The 25,909-nt window shown below is 58.3% G+C and overlaps 1 protein-coding gene across 5 annotated transcripts in view; it reads left to right on the forward strand.

The window, feature by feature from the left end:
• LOC111154684 (acyl-CoA thioesterase 7) overlaps positions 1 to 25,909 on the forward strand; it is a 95,035-nt gene that overhangs the window by 21,797 nt on the left and 47,329 nt on the right. For 3 of the 5 annotated variants that reach the window (XM_022514512.1, XM_022514506.1, XM_022514507.1), the window contains exons 2-5: positions 8,143 to 8,260; positions 14,246 to 14,402; positions 18,557 to 18,648; positions 22,919 to 23,033. In XM_022514512.1, coding sequence (XP_022370220.1) covers positions 8,143 to 8,260; positions 14,246 to 14,402; positions 18,557 to 18,648; positions 22,919 to 23,033 — 482 coding nt within the window. Of the gene's footprint in view, positions 1 to 453; positions 552 to 976; positions 997 to 8,142; positions 8,261 to 14,245; positions 14,403 to 18,556; positions 18,649 to 22,918; positions 23,034 to 25,909 lie in introns of those variants that run through there. The other 2 variants (XM_022514508.1, XM_022514511.1) reach the window with 2 other exon arrangements.

Here is a 25,909-nt window from a genome sequence, read left to right on the forward strand (position 1 = left end):
GGGCTCTGGCCCAAGTTTACCTCTTGAGCACGGTACCTGCTGGAGTCGCCCCCCCGGCGAGGTGGACCCATGCCCAGGAGCCAAGCCGGGTGGACAGTCCAGGAAAGGTCCCTCACGGGGCTTGCAGGCCGGTTCATTCATTCACAGCCGCCATCACGGCGGCCCCACGTGGGGGTGGCCCTGGGGGGCGGGGACGGTAATTACACACCCAGCCTCCTCTCCTGGGGCTGCCAACGTCACACCAGCTCCTCAGCCACTCTGATGGCTTGCTTTCCTTCTTCCCAACACCCAGTGGGAGGGGAGAAGGGCAGGCCCCCTGGGGGACAGAAGGTCTGCCCCTGGCCGCCTGGCCCCGGAGAAGGGAGGAGGCAGGTCTGTGCGGTGGCGGCCATGGGAGAGCGGGGGCTGGCAGAGCTGGCTGCTTCCTCTCCCCACTTCCCTTCCAGCGGCTCACCCGGCCCCTAGAACCCTGGAGGTAGCCTGGGGACAGATGTCGGATGCCAGCCCCTCTGGGCAGGATGCTGGGCTCTGCCCCTGATGCGACCCTTGCTGTGAGTCTCACTCTGGCCTGGGACCCTGCTCCCCTGTGTGCATCTGGGGAAGCTCAGAAGGCGTGCGGTGGCTCTGGGCCCAGAGCCCAGCCTTTCCCGGGACCCTGGGTGGGCGTTTGCCCCGTCTCGGGCCCCCCAGAGGCTTCTCAGAGATGGCGGCCATCTCTGTGTGACTTCTCGATCCCACGTACAGCAGCGGAAGGGCTCGGAGATGTTTTCTCCTCCACTGTCATTATTTACAAAGCGAGGTTTCTATGACACCGGCTTTTGGTAGACTCTCCGGATTGGTGAGGCATCCTCTTCCTGGTTAGATTGGGCAGCCTGGTGGCGGGGACTTGGGACGGTGCTTTTGGAGTAGGAGGCGGGTGACTTGGCTGCCACTAGCCCCCGGCTTCTCTCGGGACCCAGGACGAGCCCCAGCGGGCATGGCTTCCCAGCTGAGCAGGTACCATCAGTCTCGTGCTCCCCCTCTCCTCTTGCGGGGCTACTGTCGCAGATGGTCTGTCTCGGGGCACTTTCACAGGGTCAGGTGGTAGAGGGGATGCGTCCCCCGTGTCCTGTGTGGGGGCTGGCTGGCTCCCTGTGGCCAAGGACAGCTGTGCCTGCTCCGGGTCTGCTGCTCCGGACGTCAGGTGGGGCTGAAGCTGGGACAGGAGGTCCAGCCCCCACGTCGCCCCCTCGGCAGGACCACAGCCTGAGGGCGGGGAAGCATGGCCCCGGGTTGGCAGCCGCTTCTCTCTGCGGCCGTGCTGCTTCCGGTTCTCCCCTTTCTCTTGCCAGCAGGGTCCTGTGGTTGTGTGGGGCGCTGCTGGCTTCCTGCCTGCCCAGCCGCCCGGTGCTCTGGGGTCTTGGGATCCGTGGGTGCTGGGCAGCCAGCTGCACCTGGAGCTTTCTCTGGTTCATTCCCCGGTCCTGGCCGAAGTGTGAGCCTGGGCCTTTGGGTGAGATCGGTGCCTCCCACTCCTGCCCTGGGGCCTGGAAGAGCCCCAGGGACTTTCTCCTGGTCCAGCCATTTCTCTATCCCTGCCTCTTCTAGGGACTGGTGGGGGCTCTGGGGTTGAAGGCACATTGCTGGAACATTCTTGGACAGCATGTTGGAGAGGAGAAACAGGGTCACTTGGGCTTCTGATTGGCGGGGTCTCCTGTAGAAAGGTGGGGTGTTCACATGGCCATGGTCGGGGCTGCCTGGTTGAACCTGTCCCATCCCCCAGCCTACATGGTCCTCCTGGCACGTGCACACCCTGCGGTCGTCCCCCCAGCTCCTGTCTGGCCAGGAGTGACTGCACCTGCTCGTCCTTGGCTCCCTGCCAAGGCGGTAGCTCCTCGCACGGAGCTCGAAGCTTGCAGCTCGGCCGCTACTGCTGCGGGTTAGGTCAGGGCAGAAGCACCCTGGGGTTGTCCGTGCTCGGGACACCCACCGCTGCCCCACAGGGACAGGTCCGGGGACCTTTGGCACTGTCTCTGTGGTGTCCTTGGCACTGGCCGCCCTGCAGGCCCCCACCTGGACCACAGCTGTGGCCCCGATGGCTCTGCCCATCTTTGGGACAGGTGGAAAACCCGAGAGGACTTTATCTGTCCCGGGAGTCTGGCTGTGTGTTGTGCTGCCTACTACCTTCTACCTCAGAGAGCTATTTCAGCTTTCCCCGTTGAATCGAGGAAACCACCTCCCTCCCCACTTACCATGGAACTCACGCTGCAATGTTGTATTTTCTTTTATTTTTTTAAAGATTTTATTCATTTGAGAGAGAGAGAGAGAGAGAGAGAGAGAGAGAAGGAGCAGGGGGAGGGGCAGAGGGAGAGAGAGAAACAGACTCCCCACTGAGCAGGGAGCCCCACGCAGGACTCGATCCCAGGACCCCAAGATCATGACCTGAGCCGAAGGCCGACATCTAACCAACTGAGCCACCTGGGCGCCCCTGCAGTATTGTATTTTAGCAGGGACGTTGTGGTGTCAGAATCAGAGAGTGCTGGGGGGATGTGGAGGTGGGGGGAGTGGCCAACCCCCTGTGCTGGGGCCTGGCCTGGGCTGGCTGGGCTCGGGACGCAGGAGTTGAGTGTCAGGCTCCGGCTGTAGCCACCGCTGCAGGTCCCGTGGGGCTCACCTGTCCCTCGATGCTGTCTTCTGTGGGTGGAGCACAGTCCCCCCACCCCAAGTGCGAGTGTCCTCTGGCTGCCATAGCCAGTGACCACAAACTGGGTGGTTTAAACAACAGAAATGTCTGTTCTCACAGCCTGGAGGTCCCAGGCCCCGAATCCTGGTGTCCGCCGGGCCTCGCTTCCCCTGAGGGCCCTGTGGGGGGATCCTTCCTCGCCTCCTCCAGCTTCATGTGGCTCCTGGCACCCTTGAATTTCTTGGCCTGTAGACACGTCACTCTGGTCTCTGCCTCCTCCCTGGTGTGTCCACATTTCCCTCTTTTCAAAAAGACAATAGTCGTTCTGGATCGGAGTGCCCCCGATGACCTCGCTGAACCTGATCATGCCTGCAAAGACTCATTTCTGAAGAAGTCCCGTTCACAGGTTCTGGGAGCTAGAGTGTGGGCATATCTTTTGGGGGACACAGTTCAACCCAGTATAAAAGCTCTGTGTGGGGCCAAGCAACAGGGGGACAGGGCCTGTCCTCAAGGTGTCTGCTGTGAGGCCAGGTACATGGAGCTCAGGGGGAACAGGTTTAATCACGTTTGGCGACGTCCGTAGGACGAGCTCGGATGAGCGGAGCTCTGGATCGGAGCACACCAGCCCAGCTGGAGTGTCGACGGGCAATGCCGGACCGCCCTCCCCAACTGATAGCCCTGGGGGCTGGTGACCCTTGAGGCAGCGGGCTAAGTGGCCAGTTAGGTCCAGGAGGTGAGAGGCAGGTGTAGAAGCCTCCCTTGGCTTTGTGCCTGCTTCTCTGGGCTTACTTTTCTCATTCTTATTAGTGAAGAGGAAAGCGAAGCACTTTTCATATCCACATCTTCATTAAAAATGGGAAAACAAAAGCTTGGACAAGGGACCACATGTTCTCCTGGCTGTCCTCACCCCTCAGTCACCTGCCTGCCTGGAGAGGCCCAGGCCAGCGGCGCAGGACTCTAGGGAAGTGAGATGGGTGGGAAAGTCCCCGACGGAGTGACCGGTGTTTCAGGACAGCCCTGCCCAACAGCTCCTGAGCCGTTTGGGGCCAAGGGGAGTGGGGACCCGGGCTCTGGTCTCCCTGCCTCTGCAGGTCCCGTGGACAGAGGCTCAGGGCTGCCTGAGTGGCCAGGTGGCCTGGGGAATTAAGACTATTTATGCAGGACCTGGGTGACCCAGGAGTGTGGGGATTGGCAAGTGTCCCAGTGAGCTTTCAAGTCCGACGATGTGCAGTGTGGAGCTCCTGGCATTTATTCCCAGGGTGTCCTTGGGGGCTCCTGGGGGCAGCCAGGTGTGGATGATGTGGGGTTTCTGGGGACCCTTGAGTGTCCCACGATGGCCCCAGACACTATCTCAAAGGCTGCCTCCTTATCAGTCTCTTCCTCAGTGCCCCGCCGGATGTGAGCACTTCCTCGTCTGCCCTGTGGCCCCGAGTCTGCCTTCCTCCCAGACCACGCCGCATTGCTGTGGGCCAACCGTGGGGGGCACAGCTCCACAGGCCAAGTGAGGCCCGAGGGGGGAATCGGGCTCCCCCAGAGGCAGGCTCTGGTGTTTCTAGGAAAGGCTGGACTCAAGTTTCCCTGATGCTCTAGAACCCAGGGGCTCTGCTCTTCCTGGCCAGCCCCCTGACCCCTTGCAGCCCTAGGACAACCAGCCTCTGGGCAGAAATGACCATCTGTCCTTTACTAAGTTGAAAACAGATACAAAGGAAAGAGGCTGATAACAGCAGTTTTGTTATTTATTTATTTATCAGAGGAGGGGGGAGAGCAGAAGCAGGGGCAGTGGCACCCAGCAGGGAGCCCCGGGATCATGACCTGAGCTGAAGGCCACTTGTTTAACCTTGACTGAGTCACCCAGGTGCTTCTAGTTTGGTTATTTAAATTGGCTGCGTCTTCACTCAGACTTAAAAAACAAACAAACAAACAAACAAAACCCTTAGTATAGACTTGAATTTCTATTTTATTTTTAAGCCTGAATTTTTGAAACTTGAAAATATATACATATATATTTTTAAAGATTTTATTTATTTTTTTGACAGAGACCACAAGTAGGCAGAGAGGCAGACAGAGAGGGGGAAGCAGGCTCCCTATTGACCAGAGATCCCAATGCGGGGCTCGATCCCAGGACCCTGAGATCATAACCTGAACCGAAGACAGATGCTTAACCCACTGAGCCACCCAGGCACCCCTAAAACTTGAAAATATTTGAAAAATTTTTTTACTATTTTATTTTTCCAGCTTTATCGTGATGTCATTGGCGCTGACCGTGGTGTCAGTTTTAGGTGTGCAGGGTGGTGGTTTGGCACGCGTGTGGCAGGAGGCTCACCCCTCCCACCGTTAACCTCTCACCTGACAGGGCTGCAGAGTTTTCCCGGGGGTAGAAGTGTTGGCTGCCACTTTTCTCAGCACCTTTCCCATGTCTGGTGCCATACGGCTAACTAGAGCCTCCTGCTGCCCTGACGCCCTCGGGACTGGTTTCCCGCGTGCTGGGAGTTTGCACCTTCGCCCCGCCGCCCCCCTGCCTGGCCCCAGGGAGCCAGCAAACCGCTGGCTCTCTCTCCCTGAGCTCCCTGATTTGGATTCCGCATGTGAGATCAGGTAGAGTTGTCTTTCTGTCTCCGACTTACTCCACTCAGCATGATGCTCTCAGGGTCCATCCGCGTTGTCAGGATTGACCGGATTCCCTCCTTTTTTGAGCTTTATCCCCTCAGCCATTGATGAGCGCCCAGGAGGCTCCAAATACCACTGCGGCATCTTACGTTTCCTCTGGGTAAATGCACAGAAGGGGAATGGCTGGATCATGTTGTGGTTCGGGCTTTCATTTTTTTGGAACCTCCATGCTGTTCTCCATGGTGCCTAAACCAGTGTGCATCCCCAGCAACAGTGCATGAGGATCCCTTCCTCTCTACAGCCTTACCAACACCAGATCTCTTTTATCATTTTGATAATAGCTGTTCTAACAGGTGTGAGGGGAAAGCTCACCATGGTTTTAATTTCATTTCCACAATGATGAGTGGTGTGAAACGTTTTTCCGTGTACCTGTTGGTCATATCTCTCTTCTTTAGAAAAATGTCTAGTCAGTTTCTTTGCCCGTTTTGTTTAAAAAAAATTTTTTTTAAAGTAGGTTCCACACCCAACATGGGTTTGAACTCAAGACCTGGGATCAGGAGTCGGATGTTCCACCGACTGAGCCAACCAAGCACCTCACTTTGTCCCTTTTATTTATTTCTTTATTTAATAAAGACTTTACTTATTAATTTGAGAGAGACAGAGAAAGTGACAGTATGAGCTGGGAAGAGAGGGAGAAGCAGGCTCCCCGCCTGCTGCGTGACTCAGTCCCATGAGCCCGAGATCACGACCTGAGCCGAAGGCAGACGCTTACCCAACTGCTACCCAAGTGCCCCTTCTTTGCCCATTTTAAAATCAGATTTTTTTTCACTGTTGAGCTGTGTGAACTCTTTATACATGTTTGGGATATTAACCACTTATCAGATACATGATTTGCAGATATTTTCTCCCATTTGGTAGGTTGCCTTTTCTTTCTTTCTTCTTTTTCTTTTTTTTTTAGGATTTTATTTGTTTGATAGAGAGAGCACCAGCAGGGAAGAGCAGAGGGAGAGGGAGAAACAGGCTCCCCACAGAGCAGGGAGCCGGATACGGGACTTGATCCCAGGACCCTGGGTCATGACCTTAGCTGAAGGCAGCGGCCTAACTGACTGAGCCACCCAGGCGCCCGTGTGTTTTCATTTCGTTGATGGTTTACTTTGCTCTGCAGAAGCTTTTTACTTTGGTAAAGTCCCATTTGTTTATTTTTGCTTTTGTTGCCTTTGCTTTTGGAGTCAGATCCAAAAAACCATTGCCAAGACTGATGGTCAAGGAGCTTACTGTAAGCCTGTGTTTTCAGCTGGGAGTTTCATGGTTTCCAGTCTTACATTCAAGTCTTTATCCATGTTGAGTTGACTCAAGAAATATTTTTAAGTGAACATTTGAGAAGCCAAGTGAAGCTTCTTCCCGGTTCTCTGGGGTTCCCCTGGCCTCTGGTCAGGTTCCCATGACTGTTGCCCCGAGCCAGTGAGGCGGGGGGGACAGCCCCACGACCGGAGTGGTTCTTGGTTCTCATAGCCAGCTCTCCCGCAGGATGAAGTGGTAGCGCCTGCGGGTGGGCAACAGTCTGCTGTCAGTTACCCCAAGATGTCCATGCTCATTTGCTGAGAAGGTAACACCTTCCAGCTCTGTCTTGGGGCTTCCAAACTTCTTGCGGTCGGTTGGGTAAACATTCACCTAGAGGGTAGGGTACCGCTGATGAGCTTGTATTGGTCACGTGCCAGGCACCGTGGCTGGGCCTGTTAACTGCATTATCTTGTGTGATTCTGTCCTCCCATGGTCAAGTGCAGTGGCTCAGTTATTATGCCTATTTTAAAGACAGGGAAGTGGAGGAGTGAGAGTTTGGTCTGCTGCCCGGCGCACCCAGGTCTAGTAAGAGTGGGAGCCAGGAATGATCTTGGGGTCTGATTGGCTAGACTGAGCTGCTGAGCGGAGCTGTCAGGAGGTCATAGCCCCAGAGGGTGGCGGAGCTCTCTGGACCCGAGTGGAGGGTGCTGGTCCGGGGGGCTGCGCTGGGGGAGCCCCGGGAGTTGGTGAGCGTGCTGGGACTGTGGCCTGTGCTCTGCGGATCCTCTCTCCAGGCGTGAGGCTGGTGAAGGCAGATTTCATTAGCCTGGTTGTGGTTTAGGAAAGTGCCAGCTAGACTGGGGTTGCCCACTGTAGGGGCACCAAGCTGGCTTCTTGGGATTCCAGAGATTTCTTGGAGTTTCCCCATCACTGGCTGCCGACAGCAGGGATGTGAACATTTTTCCTCTTTGGGCCACTGAGGTGGCATTTCAGTTCCCCCCAACCCTGGAGGGCTCCCAGCTCTCGATCCGAGGCACCCAGCCCCCCTCAGACACCCCTAAGAGCTCAGCAGGCCAGGGGCAGGTGGTGGCGGATGTTTCCCTGCTGACAGGAGTCTCAGAGCCGTGGCCCGTTTCCACTTCTCAGAGCAGCCGAGGCTGGGTGTGTTTTCCCCTCTGGGACTCCGATGGTGGCCTTCCACGGGGTCACAGCCTATGTCCTGGTGCTCATTCAGCCCTGTAGGTGGCTGGGGAGCCTGCGAACCAGGAGGGGCAGGTGTGCTGGGAACCCCAATAGCCGTGCTGTGGTCTTGCTGCCTTTGCCGAAGGCCCCTGCTCTCACCCCTTCCCTGCTGGGTGCCTGCGGCCCCAGGGACACAGTCCTGCTGTCTGCCTCCTTCCCTCCTTCCCATGAGACAGGACCCTTGTCTGGGGCTGTCAGAGCAGCGGCCCTCTCTGACCAAACTCCCCCGGAACGTTCCTTTTCCTTCTTCAGGAGGCTTTGGTCTCTTGGGACGACCTCTGGCTGTTGCTGTTCATGCGTGACACCCTTCCCAGTGGCCTCATCCCGCTGCTTCTCTCTCCTCCACCCAGGATCATGCGGCCAGATGATGCCAATGTGGCTGGCAACGTCCACGGTGGGACCATCCTGAAGATGATCGAGGAGGCAGGAGCCATCATCAGCACCCGGCACTGCAACAGCTGGAACGGGGTAAGGCCTGCGGGCCGCCGCCCAGCCCGCGTGGGATCCCCGAAGATTCCAGGCCCAGCAGCCCCTCGTCCCGACGTGTGCCACATCGAGCCACTCCCGGTCGGGACGAGAGTTTGCATGCGCTTCTCCCCTCCTTCATCCCTGGGCCTTGGGAGCTTCTGGAACCCTGGGGCGCACCCGTTGGAATGGTGCTGGTCTGGGGATTCATCAAGGAGGGATGGGGGCAGCCAGAGAGTAAGCGGGAGCCAGCTGAGAGCTGCATTTAAGTTCCTCCCCCTCCATCCAGAAGAGTCTTGGTTTCTAGAATGCCCTCCCCCAGCTCTGCTGCCCTGGGCCTAAGCCCTCCCCTGTCCCTTCAACGGGGAGGAGCCTGGGCAAGCACTGGCACTCTTGCCGGGGAAGCCCACCAAAGCCCGGCCAGAGCGCCCGGCAGGAGGGTTAGCTTTTCTGCTTTTGCGGCTTGGGCAGCTGGGGGGCATTTGGCCCATCTTCTCCTGCCCTGCCTCGTGACCTTTCCTCTGGAGGTGGCCCAGCACCTTTGCTCGGGGGAGGGGGTCTGTCTTGCTCCACACTGCCACCTGGGGGCCAGTCGAGATGCAGTACCACTGGCTTCTGCGTCCTGGTGTCCTGTGTCTCCCTGGGCCTGGGCCAGCCACCCACCGCGAGGGGAGGAATGCACGCTCCAGTACCCCGGCTGGAGGGGGGAAGGAGAGAGAGCCCTGCACAGGTGTGTGGGTGCGCGGGTGTGGGAACCAAGCCAGAGTGAACGTTTTCATGGGTGGACATGGGCGAGGGGGCCTCAGCACACTGCGAAGGAGGGGCTCACCGGCCCGGCTAGGAGTCCGGATTTGTTCAGGTGCCCTTGGAGTTGCGGGACAAACCAGGCCGTTTTCAGAGTGCGCCCTCTGGTGGCCGCTGTGGGGCAGGGCCTGCGTGAGGACCCAGCACCTGGCGGCCTGCTGAGACCAACAGTGAGGGTCCTGGCAGGAGAGGCTGGACCCGGGAAGGAGAACGTTAGGATGGGGAGTGAGAGAATTGGGGGAGGGTTGCATGGTGGGGACCCACGTAACTGCTGCTGGGTAGTGAGTGCTTAGCATTTTGCAAAGCTCTGAAGTGGTTCTGCTCATATAATCCTCTCCCCCGTTACCCCCTGTTGCACAGGGGAGGCAGTGGAGGTACAGAGAGCCTGCATGCTTGCCCGAGGCCGTGGGGAAACAGGGGGTAGGTCTGGGCCATGAATCCAGGCCTTGAACCTGTGCTTTGAGCCCCTGCTCCTCCCCATCCCATCCCTGGAGGGAGCCTGGGGGTACAAGAGGGATCGTTCTGATGTGTTGGCTTGGCGATGTCTCTGGATTGGTGGGCCCAGGAGGGGGGCGTAGAAGTTCCAGGCTCAGGAGGGTTTGTGAGCCCCAGGCAGCTCCAAGTGGTTAGACCCTGGCATGGGGGCCAATGCTGACCTCTGAGGGCCTCGCTGGGTCTCTGGGTCAGGCAGGGGCACCCCCACCCCCTGAGACCCCCACCCCGCTCCCCTGCAGGTCTCATCCGCTTTCTGTCTTTAGTATGTCATGTGGCCCCAGGGTTCTGTTGTCAGCTGGGACCTCTTGGTTGGCACCTTCTGGATGCTGAACTGGCCCCTTGACCTTGATGGGCCCCAAAAGACACCCTGGACCTGACCCCAGGCTGCTCCTCCCAGACTCCCTCTCCTCTGTACATGACCTCTATAAGCATTTGGTTACCCACACTGAAAACTGGGGACCTTCAGTGACCCCATTCTTCCTCTTCTGTTGAGGGCACTGGCAAACAGTCCTATTGGCTCCACCTGCTCGGTAGTTCCGGATCTGAGCACCGTCCTGCTCCCAGACCTCATCTCCTGTGCCTTCCCCTTTATACTCTCTTGGGCCACACTGGCTCTCTTGCTTCTGTGTGACTGGCTGGTGTTCCTACCCCAGGGCCTTTGCACTGCCTCTTCCCTCTGCCTGGGCTGCTCTTCCCCCAGAATCTGCATGGCTCCCCCTCACCTGGTTCCAGTCTGGTACGTATGACCTCCACTGAGGCCTTTCCCGATGACCAGCTCCCTCCTTGCTCCCAGCTGTACTCCACAGCACTGTTGCTCCTGGAACATTATGTACTTTGCTCATTTATCTTTGGTCTGCCCACCCCCTCCACCCCGTTAGAATGTAAACCCAACAAAGGCAGGGACTTTGTCTTTCAGGTCCCTGCCGGATGCTCAGCATCTGAGTAGAGGCCTGGAGCTCGGTGGACTCGCTCTGGCGATCTGCTCATTGCCAGAAGGGCGTGTGTGGAATCGCCGTCTTATGGAGCGTTGAGTAGGCGCTTAGGGTGTACCAGCGACCACACCGTGTGCTCGACCTTTTCTCTCTGGAATCTTCCCAACTGTCGTCTTAACCCCACATTGTAGGCGAGGCGCAGGGGCCTAGAGAAGTTACACGACTTCCTGAAGGTCCCCCAGAGTGGCCCTCTCTATGGTGGCATCTGCTGAAGGCGGCCTGTGTGGGAGTAGGGCAGGTGCAGCCCAAACAGTCATCGTAGGGAGAGGGAAACTTCTGGACCCGCTCGCTCTCACGTTTGATGCCCACGTGTCTGTGAGAGGGGCGGCGCACCCCTTTCTCCGGGGGTCACCCTCTTGGATCCTGGCAGCAGCCCGCCGGCCCCACTAGTGAGTGGCAGAGCTGGGAGCTGAGCCCAGGGCCCTGCGCTGTTCCTTCTCGCTCTGCTCCTGAAGCCGCTGTCCTGACTTCATGCCCCGTGGCTGCTCCGGAGTCCAGCGAGCACTGTGATACTGGTCACCTCTGGGAGCATGGCGGAGGGCCCTTCCTGGGGTAGACTCCTGAGAGTGCTCCCGGTGTGGGGCTGCCCCCTGCTTTAAGCCCCAGAAGCAGGGAGGCCCGGGGCTGTGTCAGAGGCACACGCAGTCAGAGGTGTGCTCAGCCTGGAGGCCCTCCTCCTGCGTGCAGGTGTTTGCTGGCTCGTGTTTTGAATCTTCGGGTCGCACCTGCTCTTTACAGAATGCCTGAGGCGGGCCCAGTGCCCTGCTGAGCCCTTGGGCAGCGGCTTATGGTCAAGTTGCCTCTGCCCTGGGTCCGGGCCCGTGCTGTCTGCACCCTGGTCTGGTGGAGAGCCCCCAGGCAGCCCACCCGTCTCTCTTAGGCTGCCCCGTGTGCAAAGGTCTCTGGAGCAGCTGCCCTGTAGACATTCCTTCTCTCCTTTGGAAGCCAGCCGAAGATTCCTAACAAGCGGCTTCCAACCCAGAAGAGCAGGGGTGAAGCCTCTGCCAGGCGTCCTGTGCCAGGCCTGAGGGCTTCCTGTGGCAGGTGTGTGCTGACAGCTTTCCCTGGGACAGTGTGGAGAGCAGCTCTGTCTCCTCCTGGGTCACCGTGTCCGTGTTCCGGGTCATGGAAGGGAACAGCACCGCCAGCTGCTCAGAGTTCACGCCACTCTGAAGTGCGGGGACTAGAAAGTCAGCTGGTCTGCTCGGGGTCCCTGCCCTACCCGCAGAGTCCTGGTCCCTCAGGGCCCTTAGCTCACCCCTCCTGCTGTGCTCCCCTCCCCGCCCCTGCACAGCCTCCGCCCTGCGCAGTCCCTCCTGCTCTCCCCTCTGCTGGAGAGGGTGCACACGGTCCCTACCTGCCTCCACCTTTCCACTCACGCCTCAGCTCAGAGGCTGCCCCCGGCCCCAGCGCTTCCCACAAGGTCCTGTCAGAGCACCTGCCACCACGTGGCCGTGTCCTGTTTGCCTGTTTATCATCCGTCCCCCTGTCCGAGCCCAAACTGAGGGCAGGCGATCCGACTCGCTACCCTGCACGCCGCACCAGGCCCAGTGCCTGGCTCCATGCCAGTAGCTGCCTCCTGACCTCCTGACTGGCCTCCGGTCCCCTGGTGTACTGGCACTCCGCTGCGGCCCGGAAGCTGATGACCCTCCCCATGACGGAGTGTCCGAGGGTCAGCAGTCACCTCACGTTGGGTCACCTGCCCACACCGTTCGCCTCCTTCATCTCAGCATGCAGGCATCTTATCTTCTCCTCCTTGCAGAAAGAAGGACACTAAGAGGGAGCTCAGGTCCCTCAAAGACTAAGCTGCAATCCCATTAAAAATTATTCACACACACACGCACGTATGTTACCCATGTGTGAGTGTAGCCATACCAAAATTTAGCCACTCTCCAGTGACGACACCTGGTTCTGCGCTGTTTGGGGTAACAGCGCTTGCGTAATTCCACCAAGCGGCCCAGAAGTGGGGCTTCGGTTCCTGTCCTGCTGCGCTCAGCACGTGCCTTTCCCACTTTCTGCCGGTGGGTGGCGCCGTAACCACAGACGTCTACTTAGGGGTGCACTTTGTTTTAGTGTCTGTGTGACTTAGGGGGCAAGTCGTGGTTGGGGGGAAGCAAGGGCAGATTAGGGGGCAAGTTGTGGTGCGGGGAGTCGGTACAGATTAGAGAAGCCGCAGCCTAGCCCTGGAAGCTTTCCCAGCCGCTCTGCTCCCTTGCTTGCTGAGATCTGGCTCTGGCACGTTTATAGGAACAGAAACTGGAGGAACCCCCACCCCATGTTCTTGACTCACCCAAGAGGGGTGAAGGTACAAGTTCTCTGACTGTCCCTCCAGAGAAGCAGGTCCGGTCGGCTTGAGGGGCCCCAGGGCATTGGCGCGTCCATGAGGCAGCAGGTGGGCTCTTGCACAGATAACCGCAGGAGGTGCCACCGGGGCTCGGAGTGACTATTACTACAAGCTCGGTGTCGCCAAACCTTGGATGAGGGGTACTGCGAGGACTAACTGAGAAGGCGAATACCAGAGCGGGCAGGGCCGGATGGACAGGCTCCTACCCCCAGCTCCCCATCCAGCTTGGGTGCGCCCAGCCTCCTGGAGAAGAGGGCTGTTTTCCAGGAGAAAGCGATAGACGGGCCAAGTGCTCTGTTTGGCAGTGAGGGTCTGAGGTCCCCCTGTTGAGAAGTACTTTCGAGAACATACACCAAAATGTCCCTTCAGTCTGGGAAACAGCCCCCATACTGAAAATGATTTACGTGAAAGGATACCCATCACAGGGTTGCTTATAGTAAGAAGCAAACGGACCCAGCTGGACCCAAGACTGTGATAATGGAATATTCCATTCTATTTGGCCATTAAACACACTTTTGCAACAGAGGGTGTGTCCATTGTGGAAAGTGACAGTGACGTCTGTGATGGAAACGGCCATGCAGAAGAACGAGGAAGTCAGGTTCACTAGAGAACAAGCCCCAGTGTAGACTGTCGCGTGCCCTCCAGATGGCCCTCCAGACGTGGTGTACTCCGTGGCCACGTCGATCCCTTACCAAGGGGGTTCTGGGTGGCTGGGGACCAGTGACAAACACACACCTCGTACCCTGTACCCTTTTCTTCTTTTGAGTTTTGAGTCCTGCACTATTTGAAGGATAAATAACAGTTAAACAAAGGAACACTGATTGCAAAGCATCGTTTGTAACACAGGCAGGTTATGTTTCCTTGTTTCGAGTGGAGGAGGAAGCAGGCTGTGGACTCATCTGTTGATGTTTGCACGGCCACATGAGCCTGAGTAACTGCAGAGGAGCCGGGAGATCCCGTTCTTGGGGAGAAGAGCCTGGGAAGGAAGATCCCGAAATAGAAAGCTGGGTTCTCTTCCGAAGGGAGGAGTGATTTTCCCTCCTCAGTCTACTTCTCTGTGTACTTCCCAAATTTTCCATGATGAGTATGTCTTTTTTTACTTTTCATTATGGAAGTGATACACGTCTTTTGTAGAAAAATTAGAAAAAAGAAGCCACTCGCACCCTCACTGCTCAGAGAATCCGCTGTTGATTGCTTTAGGGTGTCCCGTGAGGCCTTGCTGTGTGTCCCGCGGTTTTGCAATTAGGAATGTGTGATGTCGAGAAATGGCGTGACTTTCACAGCGGGGGGAAGAAGGGCCGCTTTTGAGGAGTGCGGCCAGGGCTGGGGCTCACCTGTCTCTGGTCTCCACAGGAGCGCTGTGTGGCCGCCCTGGCCCGCGTCGAGCGCACGGACTTCCTGTCCCCCATGTGCATTGGCGAGGTGGCGCACGTCAGCGCGGAGATCACCTACACCTCTAAGCACTCCGTGGAGGTCCAGGTCCACGTGATGTCGGAAAACATCCTCACAGGTAACTTCCGCACGCGTCTCACCAAGCCAGCTCTGGGTCCCCGCCAGCAGCAGCCACAGCTCGCGCTGACAGGGGGCCTGGCCCTGACGCCCTCTGTGAGTGACAGTCCCTCTGCTCCCAGCTCCACCCCTGAGCAGACGCTCCTGCCATCCTTGTTCTGCAGACAGGGACAGGTTAGGCAATGAGTGTGACAGCGAGCTTCCCCAGTGGGACTTGGGCTCCCGGTGCGCAGACCTTCCCCTCCTGCCTTCCCCGGGAGGAGGCCCCATGACCAGCTCCTCAGAGGCAGAGGGGTGGCAGTGGGCTGGGAGGGCACAAGCCACCCTTCAGCCCCCTGCTGTCTCCCCCCCAACCCCCACCCTCTACCCTCTTTGCTGTTCCCTGGATGGGGGCCACTGGCTGCGTGGGGGTGGGGGAGTCGGTCGCTGTCCCGCCCTTTTCCCTGCACTGGGGCCCTGCATTCCAGGCTTAGGCTGAAGCTCCTGCGAACCTTTGACTCTGGTTTGATCTGAATATTCTCCTTCTCCCAGTGGTAACCATGGAAACCCCTTTTCATCCTCCCACTGGGCTCTGCAGGGGAGTGGGGCTCTGCTTTGCACTCGCTACGGCTTTTTATAACTGGGCTGCTGATGAGGAACGCAGGCCCCTTTGTCCCCTTGCTGCCACCCTCCCTGCCCCAGGCCACCCTGTCCTCCCACATTGTCCCACGCAGGGGACAGTCCACGCTGCTTCTGGAGGCGGGAGCTGCCTGGGTCCTTGGGTCTTCTTCCTCGTGCCCCTCCTCCTTCCTTGGCAGTGGTGGCCTGCAGCTACCCTGCTGGGAGAGCTTACAGGGGCTCAGGCTTCTCCCCTCCCCGGGCCTGGAGCCCAGTTGTCCATCTGGAATATCCGGTGTCCTCAGCAGGCCTGGCCACAGCGTGGTGAACGGTTTAGCTGAACGGGGGCCCGTGCCCCTGGAGCACTCAGCCTCCCTGTGCCCTGTGTTTGTGTCCAGGCCCTGGGGGAGACCGTAGCTCTGGCATCTAAGCGACCATGGATGTCGCATGCCGCGGCCCAGAAAGGGATACCACGGCGCCTTGGAGTCCCTGTGGCCCAGGCCTCGGGGATCGAGGGGAACTCATTGTCTCAGCTGCTGTCCGTCTCCAGACGTCTTCTCCCTCTGATGGCCGTCCCAGCAGTGGGGCTTTCTCATGGTGGTCAGCAGCAGGATGCCAGGGACTTCCGATGGGGGCGGGTCCGCCTTCCAGATTTCTGGCTGCAGAAACCCTGAGGAACTGAGTAGCATCTCCCTGTGGCGAAAGGGGAAGAGGCCCGGAGACGGGCGTTCTTGACTTGCAAAGCGGAGCTCAGCCCCGCAGCATTGGGCCCCCAGCACGGTGACTCTCAAGGGGACATTTTTGGTTGTCACCATCTGGGCAGAGGGGCTGGCATGCGGGGCGGGGAGGGCAGGGATGCAGCCGCACAGACTGCACGCACTGGGGCCAGGGGTCCCCACCGCGAAGGGGGACCCAGTCCAACGTGTCCTTGTGCCGGACGAGGCTGAGAAGCCCTGTCCTCCACCGTGAACTCCGCAGGGAAGGAGTCACGCTTTCCGCTTCCCAGCAGCGTCTCTTGGTCCACAGCCGATGGAGAGCTGGTAATGCAGGCAAATGAGTGATGGAGTGAACGGAGGCTGTCAGGGAGATTTGGGTTTCTGTCCAGAGACGGAAAGCTGATGGACGGTTTTGTCTAGAAGGACACACTCCGCCTGACCTCTAAAGGGATTGCTCCCACTGTGGGGCAGGGGCTTCTCGCCCGGGGCCGAGGTGGTGAGATGGCAGCCCTCTACCCCGCCCGAATGGATGCCCCCCGCCCCCCAGCACCTGGTCGCTCGGCCTTGGCTTCGCTCCTTCCCTGCAGGGTGGGCACGCAGAGCTGACGGGCCCTGCGGGGGAGAGAACGGGTGGTGAGGAGAGGGGCTGCGGGTGTCCAGCCTCACGGGATGGGTGTGGGCTCTGTGACCCCACTGTGCTCTGCTTCTCCAGACGGGGCCTCCTGACCCTCAGGCCTCCCTATTACACGAAGCGGGCGGCCACTCTTGGAGCCCTGAGGGCCGTGGCCGTTCTCCGTGTGTGGGTTCTCTTGCCCCATACCTCCAGCTGAAGGGCCAGGAGCCACCTCTCTCCTTCCCCCACCACATGTCCGTCTCTCTCTCATCTCTGCGTCTCTTTCTGTCATCGCCACGTCTGGGCATCCGCGTCTTGGTTATCCTCCCTCTGTCTTTCTGAGTTTGGATCTGTGCAGATCGCTCTTATTCTGGGACCCCACATCTCTCGAGGCCCCCTCTCTGTCCTGACGTGTGTCTTTCTGTCCACATGTCTAGAACACGAGGACAGGGCTGGTGGCTGCCTTGTCCCCTGCGGTCCCCCCCTGCCTACAACAGTGCCTGGCCCCTCGGACCCAGGGTGACTCTGACAGGGGACGGGGAGGAAACTGAGACCCCAGGAGGCAGGGGTCCCCTGTCTGGTGTGTCCCCCTCCTCTGGGGCTGTGCTGCCTGCCCAGAGGCAGCCAAGCGAACACGTACCGAGGCAGACAGCCGGCAAACCTCTGCCTTCCAGTACGCTCATTCCTCTGCGGCAACTGTCAAAATATTAAGCTAACTGGGACCTGATTGTTACCAATTGCTCCAGAAAATAGCTGGGAGCGCTTAAGATTTTAAAAGAGGTGTTTTTAATGCCGCAATTGTCTTTTGATGGTTTTATTAAATGATGGAGAAAGTACAATTAGCATGTTTTGCCTCATTTGGCCCGTGGCGCCCATCTGGGTCTAAAGGAGGGCCACTCTGGGTTTCCATGGAAACCAGCTTGTCAGACTGGCTCTGGCAGAGTCAAACAGGAAATCTTTATTCCCAAAAGCAGGTTGTCAGATTCACTCTCAGTCAAAGTGCAGTGAAAATATTTTCCTTGTTACTGGCCTGTGGTTCCCAAGCACGGAGAGCCTGTCCCGATGGGGCCGGCAGTGCAGGCCGGGTGCCGGGGGCTCATCCTCCTACGTGACCACAGGGCTCAGCTCGGGCCTTGGGGCTGTGTTCAGGGGCAGAAGCGAGAGGCCCTTTGGGAAGGCACCAGGAGAGAAAGCACTGCGAGGAGGGGAGCCCCACGACGGGCTTTGGAGAGGACACCTGGCTGCTGTCCACCCTCCCCACTTGCGTCCTTCACGTCCTGCAGTTCTGCTGTTCACCACACGGAGGATCTTCTGTGTTGAGGAAGCTACATTTTAAGGCATCTTTACAGACATTTCCCTGAAACTACTGGGACCCCGGAGGTGTAGGTCTATGCACACAATAGCACCGAGTTGCTGTGTGACCCTAGGTAGACCCCTTGACCTCTCTGAGCTTCAGGCTCCTCCTACACAAGTGGGGAGGCGAGGGACCATGCGATCCCTGGACTTTTCTGGCGCGTGGTTCTCAGCCCAGGCAGGCCTCCCTGGTAGGCCTAAGGAAGGTTCTGTTTCCTGTCACTTGGCCCACAGTGGGGCTGAGCAGCCCACCGCCCATCTGTCAGCACTCCACCCAAATTGGAGTTCTGAGTCGGTGGCCGGTGGCCACAAATCCGAGAGTCTGGGGTGAAGCCTCCCACCTTGCGGGACGGGCCTTGCCCAGGGGCCCGGCCGCCGCTGCTCCCGGTGCTACCCATGCGGGCTCTGGCTCCATGTGTCCCCGAGCCTCTCACGTCCGTGGGCCGCTGTCCTTTTGGCCCCCTCTGGCAGGAGCTGTTAGCCTGTTCAGGAGGTGGACATTCCCTCGCCGAGCACAGGTCTGCGGGGTCTGGTTGCAGACACGAGCTCAGCGGAGCCTGAATGCCCTGGCTCTGCCCCTCTTCTCTGGGAGGTGGCTGGTGAGGGCCCCATGAGACCCCTCAGGCTTCCGGGCAAGTCGAAGGCCAAACTCCCCTCCTGTCAAAGACCCATGTAGGGGAGGAGCCTCTGGGTTAGAAAAGGCTGGAAAGCCGGTTCCCCAGTGTGTGATAGGACGTCTTTCCAGCAGCCTCCAGGGGGCAGCACTGGGGTGGGCTGGGGCAGCTCCCCATGCCCTGGGCCCTGGCTCCCACCTTGTGTCTCAGCCCCACCTGCCCTAGGCTCGTGCCATCATTCACGTGGTTTTTTTCTCTGAAGGTACTAAAAAACTGACCAATAAGGCCACCCTGTGGTATGTGCCCCTGTCACTGAAGAACGTGGACAAGGTCCTGGAGGTGCCTCCAGTCGTGGTAAGGAGACCCCCCTTCCGCTTCTCTCAGGGGCAGATGGCAGAGGCTACCCAGGTGTCCCAGGACAGCAACAGCGGGAGCTGGGGACCGGCGCTGCTGGTGGAGGGGGCTGTCCCTGGTGGGATCTTCGTGCAGGTTTCGCTCGTGGACGCCCCTCCCGGAGGGCCCTTCCTCATGTCCCGACCAGAGTGGGTTGGGACCGTGCCAGGTCACGGGTCTTTCTGAGAGAACCAGGACCTCCCAGCTGTGTGGCCCAGGCCAGCCGCTCCTCATCTCAGCCCCTAACGAAACAGAGGCTAAGATATTTCTGTTTCCGCCTCGTCCTCTGCTGTCCTTGGTCCCTTCACTGTGGTTTGCTGCAGACAGAACCATCTTTGCACGAAGGGAGCCTGTTGTATTCATTCCCAGCCTGCTGGGCGCGCTTGGGTGGGCAGGGTGTTGGAGGGTGAAAGTCGAGCCGATATAAGGATTTAGTTCCTTCCTTAATGTTACCCGCCCCCCACCCCCGTGGTGCCCAAGTCCCTTCATGTTTCCAAGACATGTGTGACAGCTCCTCGGTGGAGGCCTGTGGCTCTGTTCTCACACCTAAGCTGTTCTAGAGGAGCCATCCCGTGGCTCGGACCGTGGCTGCCTTGCCACGAGCATTTTCCTGTGCTCATGCAAAGAACAGATTTTTTTTTAAAACCGTGTAACTGGGAACCACAGCCGTGGGCACTGGCGCCTGCTCTTTTCACACTGAGCTCACAGAGAAGCTGGGTCCCGTCCTCCTCCTCACAGGGACGCTGGGTGCAGGCCCTTCCTGCTTGGAGGAGGCCTGCTCTGACTCTGCGGCCCACCTTTCCACTCCCTGCACCCCTGCAAGTGTGACCCTACCGGGGGTGCTCCCTGGAACTCCCCACCAGCCACACCTCTGCCCATGGCAGTCCAGGGTCTGACCCCACACCCTGCCTGGGCCCCTGGGGGCAGGCGAGGCCCGGGTGGCACGTCTCCCCAGGTCGGGATGGCTCTAGTTGCCTCAAAGTCTAAATATTTAAAAAACTCTCTGGAGACAGGGGAGCCCTTTCCATGTTGAAGGGGAAAGGGTGCTTGGACCTTGGCCTGAGTTGGATGGGTGGCTGTCCTTTGGCCCCACGAAAGAGGGACATAGTGCTGCCACCTGATGACGGCGCTGGCGCCACCCTCCTTGCACGAGCGAGGGGTCCGTTCTGTTGCAGCCTTGCCTCATCCAGACCCCAGTTCTGTCGAGGTCACGTGCACGGCTTCAGTTTGGACATACTGTTCTCCCCAGAACACTGCCCTTCCTTGCTGCCCCGCCCCACCCCCTCCCTCCCTCCCGCTCTCTCCCCTCCCTGCAGGGGGCTGGGGGCAGGACCCTACACTCAGGAGTGAGTGACTGTTCTCTCCGGAAATTACAAGCATACCCACCCCCACTTTCATCTTCTGCGCCCGAGCCCTGGGTACTCGGTCTGTCGCATCGCAGGGAAACACGACCTGATTATCGAGCTGTTTGCATTTTCGGACACCGCGGATTGGAAGTCTCCCACGGGCCCTTCTCTGGCTTCGGCACCTGATGCTACACGTTCGGGGGTTGATGCTGAAGGAAGCTTCCGGGGCTGAACCCATGAGCCTTTGCTTCCTCTGGCCCCTCGGGGCCAGGGGAATGGGGGGCTGAGAGCTTTGGGTCTTCCCGTCCTCCCCAGGGAGCACTGACCCCCACATCCCCGGGGGGCCCGGAGCTTTCCCAGCCCCTTTGCTGAGCCGGCTCCGATAAGACAGAGACACCGACTCTGCCCTGCGGAGGCGGCCGCGGAGAGGGTCCCAGATGGGAGAAACCGCGCAGCTCCCAGCTGTGGGGAGCCCCGGTACTCACGAGAGCTCATCCCCCAACACGGGCAGCCCCGCAGAGAGGCCTTCAGTGGGTATGAGATACAGGTCTGCTGTTTGCCTGACAAGGACACTGATCCATCCTGGAAGGCTCCGGTGGCATTTATGCATCGCAGGCAGCGTGGCCACAGGCTTTCTCATCCCCCCCACCCCCAAATCCCGCCATCGACCTTTTACAGACCACTGCCCTTTCTTTGAGAACACACACATCTCTCTGTCCAGGTGTGTGTGTGTGACACCCGTCTCTCAGGTGTGTGTGTGCCACGGACACGTATGCCACACATAGCACACACTCACATGTGTGTAGAGGGGCCCTGTGTGTGTCTCCCTGAAGTCGCCGGCGGCCGACCCCCCATGGCGGTGTCTGGTGTCAGGTGCGGCCACTTGGCTTCACCCTCTTCTCCAGGGAACAGGGACCTCAGTGTCTCTGCGGTGACCCGGGAGAGGCTGGAGGCATCCGAGAGCAGACTTGGGTTGTGGGTTTTTTTCTTTTTCCCGGTGTCAGAATGTGCGCTCAAGTTCAAAGTCCGCCCAGGCTCTTGGACCTCACGTTGGGACTTGCAGTGGCTTTATCCCCAGAGTCAGAGCCAGAGGCCAGCGTTGGGAGGAGGCTGTGTTTCCTCTGTCTTCTTGGCTCGTGTCCGGCTGGGGCCGCGCCAGCCGCGTGCGAGGGCCCAGGCCCAAGTAGCGGGCTCACACGGCCAGGATTTACGAGGCTCGGGAGGTTGGCTGTTTCTTAAAAAATATCTCTTTAAAAGGCACTTCTGGAGGACACTTGAGTGCAGCCATGAATTTCACGGATAGGTACAGCACAGACTCTGCTTGTACGCTCTTTACTGTGGACGGTGGGACAGGAGGCCGCGGTTTATCTATGGAGGAAAAGGTTGAATTATCCACCGTAACTTAAACACTTGGGGTTTGTTTCTTTTGAACAGACTCCTCAGCTCCTTTCTTGGCCTCCTTGGGAGACAGGTTCTCAAGCCTCAGATAATGGTAATTAAGCTGCAGACTGGTGTTCCAACCCTGTGCGATTTGGAGCAGAGCCATAAGCAGGAAAATCAGGATGTTTAAAACGGGCTTTTGAAAGAAGGTCCAAAATTGTTGTCTAAAGTGAACTTGCCCAAGTTGGAGAGGCTGTAGTGGGCCGTGGAGAGGGGCCCATGGGGCCCTTCGTGCAGAAGCTTCTCCATCGGGTCTGCTGGAAATGCCACCTGAGGGAAGGCAAGGGCAGATGTCAGAGCTAACTGAGCGGGGGCTGGCTGGGCCGTGGTCGGCAGGAAGGGAGAGGGTTCTCGGGAAGCTGGCCACCGAAGACTGGGCCTGCGGCTTTCCCAAGGGGTCCCACACAGAGGGCATGTGTATGTGTCCTACACTGGGCTTGGGGACAGGGCCCTTGCTGTCACATCAGAGAAACCCAGCGTCTCCCACTGTGCCCTTGGGAACCCATTTTTGTGCCAAGTTTTATATTCATGTTTATTCTTAACTTCTTGGGTCCGAACACCTGTGATTCATGATGACAGCGTCAGTGGGACTGTCGTAGCTTTGGTGTGCGTTCCCGCAAGTGTGCAGCCTGTCGGACAGGCTGGGAGGTCCACAGGGGCAGGGCGTGTTGAGGGCACGCGGGAACCCTGCTCTCCCCTCGCCCTGTCGGGTTCCTGCGATTTTGTAGTTCTGTGTCCGGGGACAAGTCCTAGGAAGGAAGGGGCACGTGTAAAATGTGACAGAGGTTGTTGACGGGATGTTGTTTGAACAGCGAAGGGCTGGGAGCAGGCCTGATGCGTTCAGTACTGGGTCCATCCCCCAAGTCCTGTTAGGCTGAGAAGTTGGGCTAATGCAGTCAGAGGGGGAAATACGGCTCCTTGGAAACGTGGCACATGGCACGGGAGAACTTTTATCTACATGTGGAGATGAAAACAATGGAGGAAACACAAAGTAAACGTTTGAGTCCGCTTATCTCTGGATACATGAGATTTTCACCTTCTCTATGTTTATATTTTTATATTTATTTATTTTTTTAAAAGATTTTATTTATTTATTTGGCAGCGAGATCACCAGTAGGCAGAGAGGCAGGCAGAGAGAGAGAGAGGGAAGCAGGCTCCTGGCCGAGCAGAGAGCCCGATGCGGGGCTTGATCCCGGGACCCTGAGATCATGACCTGAGCCGAAGGCAGAGGCCCAACCCACTGAGCACCCCCAGGCGCCCCAGTTTTTATTGATTATATTAAGTCTTCCCAGGACAGGGATGGATGGCTCCGGTTGCATGCCTGGAGACCATGCCAGGAGAGACTTGAGGCTGGGAGGCCGAGCCACGCCTGCGCAGGGAGGGCAAGGGGCAGGAGGCCAGGCTCGCTGCTGCTGGCCTGACCGTCTGCGCACCCCTCTTGGCAGTACTCCCGGCAGGAGCAGGAGGAAGAGGGCCGGAAGCGGTATGAGGCCCAGAAGCTGGCGCGCATGGAGACCAAGTGGAGGAACGGGGACATCGTCCAGCCTGTCCTGAACCCAGGTAAAATCTGGGGTGCAGGGTGGGGGGTTCACTTCTGCTGGCAGGTGCCGGATGCGGCAGGCTCCTGAGCCTTCTCCTCTTGGGGTCGGTGCAGCCCCTCACTGTGCATGTGGTCCTCACAACCCTGTCCCCTGTCCCTGCAAACCCGTTCCCAGTAGCGCCGTCAGTGCTGAGGGGATGGGACAGCTCTGGGGGTCCCGGCAGGCCGTTGGAGTATGAGGCAGAGACCCCACTGCGTGGGCACACAGGAGCGAGCCTGTGCCGTTGTGCCCGTCCTGCAAGGTAGCTCAGGAGCACATTTTTTATGGGATTTCCAGCTCATAAAAAACAGGCAAATGGCAGCAGCTCTTTCCACGTTTCTCCTCAGCAGCCTGGCCCTCACATCTGTGGGCCCGCAGCTTCCCCTCAGGCCGGGGCCTCCAGGTCGTTCCCTCCCATGGCCAGCATCAGCCAAGTGTCCGCCCAGAACCCACACAGAGAGGTCCAGGCTGGTTTCCTTCCAGATGGGACTTTCCTCCCCAGTCCTTAGCAGGCCGCTGCCCTGGGGCTCAGACGGTGCAGGGCAGGATCTCAGGAGGTCTGTCCCCCTCAAGGCCACCGTGAACCACTGGGTTGTGTGTCTCCACCGCACACACACGAACACACGTCATCCGAGGGGAGAGGATTCAAGAACATGTTGTGTTCTGTGTGGGGCTCCACGGGGTGACCCCTCAGGGTGCCCCGGACACAGGTGTGTTTGAGTTCCACGTTTTGGTCCTTGACAGCCGAGGACCTGTCCCGAGTAACCCTTTCCTCGCTGATGTGCCCCTGTGTGCCCTGGGCTCCCCTCCCCCCACGCTATGCCCCAGCTCCCGCTAACCAGGACAACGGTGGACTCCAGGACACAGACTGGACTGGGTTTCTGGTCCCCCCACCTGCCTGCTCAGGCTTCAGGCCACATCCAGCATCAAGGCAGGGGGGCTGGTGACCACCCAGCAGCTGTGCGAGTGAGGATGGAACCTCCTGGGTTTGTCTGCAGCGCCTGTGTAGTTCGCACAGGACTCTGCAAATCTTTCTGTCCTCTCACGCACATCTCCCCCTTATCCTTCTCACTCTCCCAGCTTCAACCTGCCCACGGCAAAGGCCAGTGGCCTGTGAGTGGGGGAGTGTCTTCACTGTCTTCACATCTGCTTCTCAGCAGACGCCAAGATGGTAAATTACTTGTTAGTATTCATAAGACAGAATGTTGCTGGAATAGATGATCGGTTTCTAACATAGTCACCCACAAGATGGGCCTGGGGTCACTCCTGATGACGGAGGGCAGCGACGATGCCAGATTCAGGCTCTGCTCTCAGGGGGCGGGGGCAGGCAAGCGTGCTGGTCAGGCAAAGACATGGGAGACTGCCAAGTGACGAAGGGAGAGGCGATGTCTTAGGAAAGGTACAAAATTGGTGCTGAAGGTATTCTGGAACAGAGAAGCTGGAGGGGCTGAACGGCAGCCCTCCCCCTAAAGACCTGTCCATCCCGTCCATCCCCCATTCTGGACTCTTATTTGCAGAAAGGGTGTTTGTTGATATGATTAAGTTAAGGATCTTAGGACGAGGTCATTCTGCATTACCCAGTTGGGTCCCTAATGCAGGGACCAGTGACTGTTCTCATTAGACAGGAGGGGAGAGACGGTGTCAACCCAGTGGCAGCAGGGATGGACTGGGCGGAAGTCTGGGCACCAGGTGGGGGCTGCTGGGGCACTCCTCTCTGGGGGCCCTTTCTGGCGAGTGCTTGGGTGGGAGCCAGTCCTGGATGCCTCTTCTGACTGTCTGGGAAACAATATGACACTCATGGTTTCCAGCCTAAGTCCCCTCATGCAGGGGTTATTTCCTGTTTGCTCTCCCGTCTGACTGTGCATCGGATACATAACGATTCTCAGAATCTATTACTCTCCAATGCTTTAGTCAAAGGAGACACTCTGCCTCTCAAGATTTCTTTTTCTTTTTTTTAAAGATTTTATTTATTTGAGAGAGAGAGAGAGAATGAACGAGAACACACACGAGCTGGGGGGAGGGAGAAGCGGGCCCCTCACTGAGCTGGGAGCCCAAAGTAGGCTCGATTCCAGGACCCTGAGATCATGACCTGAACTAAAGGCAGATGCTTATCCAACAAAGCCACCCAAACGCCCCAGAATCTCCTTTTTTTCCCTTTTTTAAAAATATTTTATTTATTTGTCAGAGAGAGAGAGTGAGCGAGCACAAGCAGGGAGAGCATCAGGCAGAGGGAGAAGCGGGCTCCCCGCTGAGCAGGGAGCCCGATGTGGGGCTCCATCCCAGGACCCTGGGATCACGACCTGAGCCAAAGGCAAGCTTAACCCACTGAGCCACTCAGGCGTCTCCAAAATCTCATTTCTTGATAGATTTTTACAAACTTTTATTTTTATTTTTCTGTGTTCCAATAAGAATGCATCTTTCTCAGATGATTAGTTTAGGGACTGGCTTTTAAATGCTTCTTAAGGAAGCCATATGCCCATTCCTTGCTGTTTTTGAATGTGCCCTGCATTTCTGACCTCAGTGTCCCGGTAGAACTGGCCTCACCCTGGCAGGGCGGAGCTGGGCCTCTGCAGCCAGCCTCCCGGGGCCCAGAGGAGGGCGGGATGGGGTCCCCAGGACCCGCCAGCGGGGCAGGTGCCCAGCAAGAAGGGCAGAGTGTGGGGTCGGCACTGGGGTCTTTGGAACACTGCAGCCCCTCCCTGGGGGAGGACCCCCCCGTATCTGTAGCCCTCTCTCAGGGTTGACACCAGAACCCGATTTGGGCACGCTGTTGCCTAGGCACTCCCTCGCAGGCTTGACCTTATCCTTCAGGTGTCCTTTCAGAGAGTCTGGGCGTTCTTCGAAACCCAGCTTTTT

This window comes from Enhydra lutris, unplaced genomic scaffold, assembly GCF_002288905.1.
Source record: "Enhydra lutris kenyoni isolate GAN:26980312 unplaced genomic scaffold, ASM228890v2 scaffoldscaffold38, whole genome shotgun sequence".
NCBI classification, from domain to species: Eukaryota; Metazoa; Chordata; class Mammalia; order Carnivora; family Mustelidae; genus Enhydra; species Enhydra lutris.